Source organism: Schistocerca americana, chromosome X (genome assembly GCF_021461395.2).
Source record: "Schistocerca americana isolate TAMUIC-IGC-003095 chromosome X, iqSchAmer2.1, whole genome shotgun sequence".
Taxonomy (NCBI): Eukaryota; Metazoa; Arthropoda; class Insecta; order Orthoptera; family Acrididae; genus Schistocerca; species Schistocerca americana.
The window spans coordinates 798779889-798789952 of NC_060130.1; the positions used below are offsets into that span (position 1 = coordinate 798779889).

General features: G+C 34.5%; 1 protein-coding gene across 2 annotated transcripts in view; it reads right to left on the bottom strand.

Annotated features, from left to right (window-relative positions):
• The window catches only part of LOC124555554 (ubiquitin-conjugating enzyme E2-17 kDa), a 94080-nt gene extending 84236 nt beyond the window's left edge, over positions 1–9844 (bottom strand). The window contains exon 1 of one of the 2 annotated variants that reach the window (XM_047129509.1): positions 9616–9844. In XM_047129509.1, coding sequence (XP_046985465.1) covers positions 9616–9659 — 44 coding nt within the window. In that variant the 5' untranslated portion in view covers positions 9660–9844. The remainder of the gene's footprint in view (positions 1–9615) is intronic. The other variant, XM_047129510.1, reaches the window with a different exon arrangement.
• Positions 9845–10064: the final 220 nt, after the last annotated feature.

Sequence of the window (10064 nt, forward strand, 5' to 3'; positions counted from 1 at the left end):
ATTGGCAGAGTTCCAACCACCTCCATGTATAATTTTCATTAAATCAAGAGTCAAGAGAGGAATGGAAGCTGATTTAAGTTCACTATCCAACTAAGATCAACATGAGACTTAATCCAAAACGAAGTCATAAAACAAACTAGCTGGCATGTTCCAAAGCCATGAGAATCATCTCATTTTTTGGATCTACAGAACAAAAACTGAATCTAATCTAATCTAAGAATAAGAATCTCTATTAGCCGTTCAGTATTTTCTTATACAACGGGCTTCGTCAATGAATTCAATTGCAGTATAAAGATGGTTAGAGACTTAATAATGAAACTTTGAAGGAAAAGGAATGTGATTTTTCAAAAGATGGTGAAAGAAGTGGATACTAATGCTAACAGCTTTACAGAAACAAAGATAATGCATTAGAAATAGCTCCAGGGCACAAGCAAAGCAAGATAATATTATTTTGGCACAAAAGACATGCTTTGAAGAGGAGTAACTTATAACTATAAAAGAACACTTTAAGAACTATAATACAACAGATTATTAGAAAACATTCAACAAACAGCCTACAAAAAATGTTAGGTCCAATCAAGAATGAAGATGTCAACGAGTTGGGAGATCAAATAATGAAATATACTCCTTCTACCCAACAATAACACATTAGATCACGAAAATGTGTGTTACACTCTGTGGACATCTACAGAGAACAAAGGAAGACAGATTAATAAAGCAGATACAAACACACACCACCTAAACAGGAAAACAGACAAAGGAAATGGGTGAGAAGACAACAAAAAGTCTTACACTTGGATCAGAACAACAAAGTGACTGACACCTAGTTTTTTACAGGACAGCTGCCACTGAACAAGTATGCAGTGTGCGAGTTTTGTCCCACCTTTTTTCTTGTACACAGCTGTCATATAGCTCTACTCTCAAAGCTGCTGGCTACCAGTCAGCTACAGGTGACAGCTGTGGTCTGTAATATAACTGTTATATGTTCTGATACATCTTGTTTCTTGTGGAGTACTTTTCTTTTACAGAATGTGTGAAGTTAACTGTGAAATTGCTAAGGAGAATGATAACACTATAATGATCCTACAAAACAAGCTCAACACTCCATGTTAACGGGCAATGTGTGAATGTATCAGTATGGAACTGCACACGTGCTGCTACCACAGCATTACTCCATTTGCATGAAATGGTGAACTCACAAATCCCTCCATTCCATACTCAACTGTCCATCACTATCTTATGCTTATCCAAGTACAGATGACATACAGACTCATCAGGGGACGTCGCTCAACAAAGAAAAGTTAAGACTAGAAGTCAAGAAATTCCAAGTTTTTCAGGAGGCTAAAACAAACAGAATAACAACTGGTGGGTCATTCCACACCAAGTGGTCCAGGGAAAAAATATTGGTAGCTTGACCATCTCAGAAAAAAAACTGATATTTGCTGGGTGAATTCCCTAATGTTTAGTGGACTCAAAAGTATTTTTAAAAGTTTTTTCTTGTAAATAAAAAGCATTTAGTTCAGCACACACTGCTCTACAAATTAAAACCATTATCACTGAGCTGAATGCATCCCTTAACATAATAGCCCAAATTTACGGTCACACATTTAAAAAAATCCATTTTTGAACACCACTTTCCACAGAAGGAGTAATTTCTAAGCCTTAATATCTTTTGTGCTATTACACTATAAGTATGGTTGCTTTTTTATGGAGTATCAAATGTGAGAAGCTTACACATAAAAATACACTATTTTAAAAAACAGATTTTTTAATTTTTTGGCCTGCAACATCTTTGTTTGAGACCAGATAAAAATCTGAAATTACATACTTCAGTATAAATTTCAACTTTGAGATTCAGTTGGAAATTATGAAAAAAAAATTACAAACATAAGTCAAAAACACATTTTTTAACCTCTGCAATAAAGTACACCAATTATATAATTTAAACACATATATTGATATTTTTTTATTGAAAATAACCCATCTAAATATATCATCTTGTTTGTTTTTACTACATTATTCATTGAATATCTGAGAAATTTCTTCATTAGGTCTGGGCATTTGGTTAAAAGTTTGCTCCTCACGGTTGTAAATTCCAGGGGAGACAACTTGTTCACATCATTTTAAACTGGCATCCAAACTTCATCCTTCTCAAATTTTTTTATGAGGTCGTTGGTTCTGGTGGATGGCAAAATGTGACATGCACATCTTGGCTTTGACAATCGATATCATCAACTTTGGCAATCCACAACTGCTCATTGTAAACACAAGTCACTATGTCTTTATTGTGAAGGGTCAGTGACACTAGTTTTCCACACTGACGAAGATCACTATCAGGAGATGCTGATGTGATCTTACACTTTAGCAAGCTGTGTGATGGGGGTAAAAAACAATGAAAAGATCGCACACCTTTACTCTTCTGACAGACGTTGAGCTTTCCTTCAAGACACTGGTATGGAATTCTTGTATTTCCTCATGTTTTACAAAAATGTAAGTAATCCCTTTTTCATGTTCTTTCCAGAATTTAAAGATTTCTTGAAATGGCAAGCTCTGTTTCTGCTATGTCTGTTGCACATTAGTTTATATAACAGCTCACTTTGTTGCACCTCCAACACCGTCTTGTTTTCTTCTCACGACGTGATGTGAAATTCTTCTCACGACGTGATGTGAAATAGTGCTGTTCCACATCAAGTCCAAAGTCTTCTTTGTGAAAGGAAGTGCTAATAATTTCTTTTGTTTATATTGGCCTGCAGCAACAACAGAGAAGTAATTCAGTTTGTGAATTGCTGATGAAAAGCATGCACTTCCGTAGTGTTGTGTTCCAGGTGGTGACTTATGACACAAAAACTGTGGTTCTTTAGTTTATCTTTACAACAGAACACAAATGGATGAACTGTGGCCTGTTTGTTTACCCAGTGGTGCCCTTGTACTTTGTCTTGAACAACAAAGGAATAGTTTTCCAGAAAGTAAGCAAGAACTAGGCATTCATAAACCGCCAAGGTTGGTTTTTGTCTTTGACGAACTTACCTTGTTCTTTGGCAATAAAATGTTGCATTTCTAGATTTTAAAGGTTGGTTTCTGATGCTTCAAAAATTCTTCTTGTGGTTTTATGATTGTCACCACTTCCATTTTGTCTTGTGTCACTCACTGTTTGTATTCTATACTGCCAGGCATCAAATCATCTTTTTCTGATGATTCAAATATTTCAAGTAAAGCTTGTTTACCTGGACAGTTTAGATATCATCCCATGATCATTGTATCTGACAATATCACATGCCAGAACGTCCTAAGGTTTTTACAGCCAATCAGTTAAGTTAGTTACATGTTCCATGGATCATTTTGCATAATAGAATGTAATGATCTGGAGCAAGCCATTTTACCTACAAATCACAAATTAATTTGTTACATTCTGAACATTCCTACATTTTTTTCCAAAACAAAAAATATATATATAGATGTGAGTGACTAAGTACTGTGTACCACCTTTTACACATTACAGCAATAGAAATTCTTATATGGAATAGGAGGAGATGCCAAGGAGAAACTTCCTCAGTTTGTTTTCCTACTTTACTTTGCTGTCTTGCTAGACATTTTATATCATAGAGTAAGTAATCAAAACTTTCTGTTGCAGCATTATGCACCCATTTTTGTGACAAAGACAACCTTAATGTGGATTAGTGAATGTCATTTTTCATTATGTACACCATTGTTCCTTTTGAACTACAGTGGATTACTTACAACTTCACAAGGGAATAAACATACTGTCTAGGAAAGAAGATTGGGTTTGACGTCCTGTTAACAAGGTCATTATAAATGAGAGCACAAGCTAGGATTGCATCAAGGGTGGGGAAGGAAATTGGTTGTGCCCTTTCAAAGGACCCATCCCAGCATTTACCTGGAGTGATATAGGGAAATAATGGAAAACAAATCTGGATGGTCGGACACAGGTTTGAACCATCATCCTTCAGAATCAGAGTCCAGTGTGCTAACCACTGCAACACCTTGCTCAGTAAATATACTGTGAAACAATACTCGGAATGCCCAACTCCTTAAACAGATGTCTACAAGATAATCATGGGTGAGCAACACATATTATTCTTACAGCACATTTTTGAGCAATGAAGACTTACTTTCTTAAAGATGATTTACTTCAGGAAACAATTCCATATAACTGAATGAAAATATGCAAAATGTAAATTTACTGATTTGTCCCTCCCCAAGATTTGCAATGATTCTAAGTGGAAATGTGGCTGAACTAATACTGGTTGAATTATTAACTACAACTTTCTGCATTCTTTTGGTTAGGCATGACATTTTCCATTGATTGGCTATGCCATCAATCCCACAAAACTTCAATTTATCCAGGAGAACACTGTGGCTCACACAATCAAATGCCTTAGACAGGTCACTGATAATAGCAACTGGCACTTATTTAATGCTTGTAAAATCTGGTGAACGAACATGTAAATAGCATCCTCAGTACAGCAACCCTCCTGAAACATATAAACTGTGACTTGCTAAGGATAAATTGTTGCCAAGGAGAGATACTATTCTACAATACATCACCTTCTCAAAAATTTTGGAAATGATGTGAAACATGTCGGTAGTTATTGATATGTCAATTATCAGGTTTCTTAGAGGGAGGTTTAACAACGGCGCACTTCAATCTTTCTGGAAAAGTGCCTTGAGTTAGCGTTGCATTACATATTTTGGATAAGACTGGGCTTATTATATGGGAACAAACCTGTAGTACTCTATTGGAAACACCACCAAAACCACATGAGCTTTTATTTCTGAGAGAATGTATTATTTTCTTAATTTCAGAAGAAGTTGGTGAAACATTCATATGACTGAATTTTATGAAAGTTACTTTTTCAACATACTGCTGTGATTTTTCTCTTGAACTGTTTGTCCTTATGCTTTCTATTACATTTAAGAAATGATAATTAAATATGTCTGCCATTAATGTCATCATTTATAGCCCTTCCATTCAGTTCAATAGTGATGTTATCCTGTTCTGTGGCTGGTTGTCCCATCTATCATTTCACAACATTCCATGTAGCCTTAAGTCTGTTGTCAGAATTACTGATTTCTGACATAATGTGCATGTTCCTCAATTCTTAATAACCTTCCTTAGTAATTTTGATTGGTTTTTGTAGTATGCACCTACTTGTTCTTGCCAAAAGATACGTTTCTCTTTTCATTCCACAAGATACTTTATACCCTCTAGTAATTCCATGGTTTTTTACATGGATGTATCATGTCCTTTCTGATTAGCTTACGGGGAAAGCTATTTTCAAATAATGATATAAAATTATCATGGAATAATTTCACTTCTATGATAGCATTTGGCTTGTAATAAATTTCATCCAATTTTATCTCCTGAGATTCTTAAAAGCATTTGCCCTGGAGTCATTAATCATTCTGACTGACTTCCACTGAGGAGTATCCATACTGTAAGGCACTATTATTTATCATTAACTGTGCATCATGATCAGAGAGAGCATTTGTTACTAGGTAAAGAGTTATTTTCTTGCTTTGAAATTCACCAAAGAAAACATTATCAATTAGGGTCCTACTGTCTTTATCCACCCGTGTTGGAAAGTTAATTACCGTGATCAAACTGTAGGATCCAAATAAGGTTTCCAGATCATTTTTCCTATCAGAATCCTTTAGAAAATTTACTCTGAAATCACCAGACTATTAACTGCTTGCTGCTGTCCAACAGATAGCAAACTCCAAGATAAGCTGCATCTATCATCAAATTTACACTCTAGTACTACAAACACAAATGTTATTGGTGCCAGACACTCCTGCAAGAACACACCGTTTTGGTCTCAACTAAAAAAAATTTGATCTTCCAATTTTAATGTCAGGCTCTTCATTTTTGAATTCAGTGAATAGGTCATTTAAATTACACGATAGTAACCTTTGTCTTTGAATTTTTAGTACTGTTTTCTTTCACAGTAACATGATCTTTCTTGCCAGGCATCGAACGGCTGTTACTGCCATCTTCATAAAAGCTAATAACATTTAGAAACATTTTCACATACCAAATTACACATTTTTTCTTTTTTAATGCAGGTAAAGTTGCATGTTCTATTACTGAATGCCTTGCCAATTTAATGAACCATTCAGACACATTAAATTCATCACTAGCTTTTGCTCGATTCCAAGAATTTGGCAGTAAACTGATAACTTTATCCTCTTTGTTTGAAATAAGGCATTTAGTTTTTAGCACTCCTATCAAATTATCATATTTGGTTGGTGAATTTCTATCTGGTTTAGTACAAAATTGATTTTGAAATGAAACTTCCAAATTATTTTTTACCGCAGTTTCCATTTTCTCAGTTTTTGCATTCAAGGCAAAAAGGTCTTTTTTCTTTCATTTATTTTTGCAATTTTAAGAGCAGGCAATACACCTATTTCAAAAGCTGAATCTACTTTTTTCACAGTTTCTGATAATTTGCAAAATTCTTTATACGGACCTTCACTGGATGGAAGGATTTTCCTAGTAGTGAATCAATAAAAGGGCTGTCATTTTTACAATAATGATCAACCATTACTTCTCTCAGACCTTTTGTTATGAGCTTCTTATGTTTCTCAAAAGGGTCCAAACAACACTGGCCAAAAGGTGACAAATTATTATTATTTTACATATTTCATTTCATGGTGCTTTAAAGTTGATTTACGCTTTGAGCAAACTCTCAAGTACAACAGTTTTTCTTCTTCACTGTAATCTTCAATTAAATTAATATCTAAAGGAAACATATGCTTCACTAATAAGAACACCAATAGAAAATTTCATGGTGCTTTAAAGTTGATTTACGCTTTGAGCAAACTCTCAAGTACAACAGTTTTTCTTCTTCACTGTAATCTTCAATTAAATTAATATCTAAAGGAAACATATGCTTCACTAATAAGAACACCAATAGAACACACAGACTCCCCATACTTCAAGAGCTCATAGTTAACAGAGTGTGAGTGGACAGATGACAACACACAGACTTTGTACAGGCTCAAAGACAAGCCTGTAAGACTTACAGATGCTGTCTGCTGGAACTTTCAGAAGAGGATTGTCTCAAGAAATAACTATCAGTTACTTTAATATGCTGTATTGAAATTATACAATTGATATACTTTATCCCATTAGCCTAGATATCATAGACATCGAACAATGTATTTTGAGACATATTTGCAATTTTTTTTCATAGCTTCCAACTGAAACTCAAAGTTGAAGTTGATACTGAAATCTGATGGCATAAAAGTCTATTAAATGTGTAATTTTCAGATTTCTATGTAATCTCCCACCAAAGATAGTGCAGGCTAAAAAATGAAAAATCCAAAAACTCTTTCTTAAAAAAGAGTTCCTTTTTAAGTGTATGCTTCTCACCATTGGTACTCTATAGAAAGTAACTATACTATACAATGTTACAGCAGAATCAGTATTACTCTACGTGGAAAACTAATGTTTAAAAATTGATTTTTTTAAATATGTAACCAATAACTATGAGCTTCTAAAAATGTATTAAGAAATACTGTCACCTAGGTGATAAAACTTTTAATATGTAGGTCAGAGTTTGCTGAGCTAAATGCTTTTTTTAATGGCCACCATTTTTAAATGACGAACAATAAAAAAATTTAAGTTCGCTAAACCCTAGAGAATTCACTCAGCAAATATTAATTTTTTTTTTTCTGATATGGTCAAGCAACCTGTGCTGGACCATTTGGACACTGGTGTGAAATGGTCAAATGAGAGGAAAAGAGCTCACACTGGGAAAATAGAAGAGTTTTGGAGGAGGATGAAGGAAACAAGAAATACATATTTATCTTGGCATTATTGTTAGTTAGCCCATAACAAAATAAAAAAAAAAAAAAAATACGGAAGGAAAATAGCCTAAGTGTTAGGCAGTCTTAATAAAGAGTTCAGACAAGAGAATACAAGCTTTTGAAATGCACATTAATGAACAATATTGATGATTAGATTGGTAAATCAAATAACTAATTAGGTATCGCATCAAATTCAGGAAAGAAGAAATTTGTGGCATACCTTAACTACAAGCAGGGATTGGCTGACAGGACACATCCTGGAGAATCAAGTAATAGTCAATTAGGTGAAGTACGGAAGTATGGACAGTAGGTAACAATTGCAGTGTGATATCAAGGGTTGTATACATTTAGAATGTTCAAATGGATGTGGGTTTCAGTAGTTACACAGATATGGTGAGCCCTGCATAGGACAGAACTGGTACATCTCTATCTATCTGTGAATTCTTTATGTTCATCAATAATGTCCACTTAATTGAAAACGTGTACACTCCTGTTAGTATAGCATTTCATTAGTTTTCCCCTTCTGTTGCAATTCTGTACATTTGAGTGTTTCAGCTACAAGTAAAACAAACCTTAAAGTAAGAAATATATAGAACACATGCAGCAATTTTACAGCTCCTGCCAAAGAAAAAACTCCATTTAAAAATAAAAAAGTGTAAGTACAGATAAGGTAATTTGCAACACCAAACCATTGCAACTTTTGTTAAAATAGACCATATGAATGTTTATGGCACATATCTCAGTTTTTTTTGCTACTGTTAAGTGAGTATGTTGTGTATCTCCATTTTTAGAGAAACAATACAGTGTGAATAGTACCTCACAAGCAAAACTAAAATGCAAACTTCACCACTGTACTTTATTTGCATGTGCAGACACAATGCCTACACAATCTTCGATTTTACTTCCGTATTTCTACTTTCAGAACAGGTGGGCAATAATTTTGTCAGTGAGACAATTATTCTAATAAAAATAATGAAAGTGAATGTGAAATCTAAACACAACAATGGCTACTTGTCTACGAGCCACCGAGCAATTGCTACATGGGAAACCTTCTAGTCAGTCTCATGTTCCATGGTTCATGTGGATGATAAATAGCAATGATGGGGAATGAGTCACTTTACATTCATATCACAAATTATTTTGTAAATATTGTTACATGCTGATCAATGCCAAGTTTCTTATTCATTTATTATAAGAAAGTGGGCCCTCAGATGTTGGTTAGCAAATTTCAGCCTACCATCTTTTACACATTACAATAATTGAAATTCTTCAATGGAATAAAGGGAGTTGTCAAGATGAACCTTTTCCAATTTGTTTTCAAATTTTACACTGCTGTCCATCAGACATTTTATAAAACTGGGTAAGTGATCAAAAATTTTGGTTGCAGGATTGTGCAACCCTTTTTGTGCTAAAGACAAGCTTAATGTGGCGCAACGAATATAACTTCTTTTTGGTATTGTAATTACGTAAACCATTGTTCCTTTTGAACGTTAATGTATTATTTACAATAAACATCGTGAGGTAATACGCATACTATGAAACAAGTCAAAACTCTCAACTCCTTTTTGAGCAATAAAGACGCTCTTTCTTATACATGAGTAACCCCAGAACACTGGTAGTTGCTGAAAATACCTCCGACTCAACATTTGTTAATATCAAATTACATCGATATTCCATACAATAATAAGCTAGCGCAGAAACTATTTGCAAAGCGTTCACCATACGTGCATGTATTGTTAGTCTGATAGAATTAATAGATGGAACTCCTAGATTATTTTTTTTTACCTTTTAAAATCCCTCATCAACCTCCGCCTTGCTGGTGTAGACATGTCTAGCACTTACAACAGAAGTCTATCAATTATAAACACTTCCTACACCGTTTCCCCACAACGTGAACTCATAAACTGACAGTATTTCATGTCATTTGTTTACGGGTTCACAACAACCACACTACTCTGTCGCCATGGTTCGCTATAATAACAACAGTACTGCCAACACCTTGTAGCGAATTTACGTAATGTTACCGTTCCGTCTATCTCCACCGTTTGATGGCGACGTCGCTTGACGTTGATTAATTAAATTTCCGTTAATGTCTAGTGTGAATTGCGATGAGTTCGAGGCGTGTGTGTATGTATGTGTGAGAGTGCGATGAATCTCTGGGTTATCAATGCTGTTACAAAAAGAGTTTTAGAGACAATGCGGTTAAAATGTCTAAAACTCTACATACAGTGTAT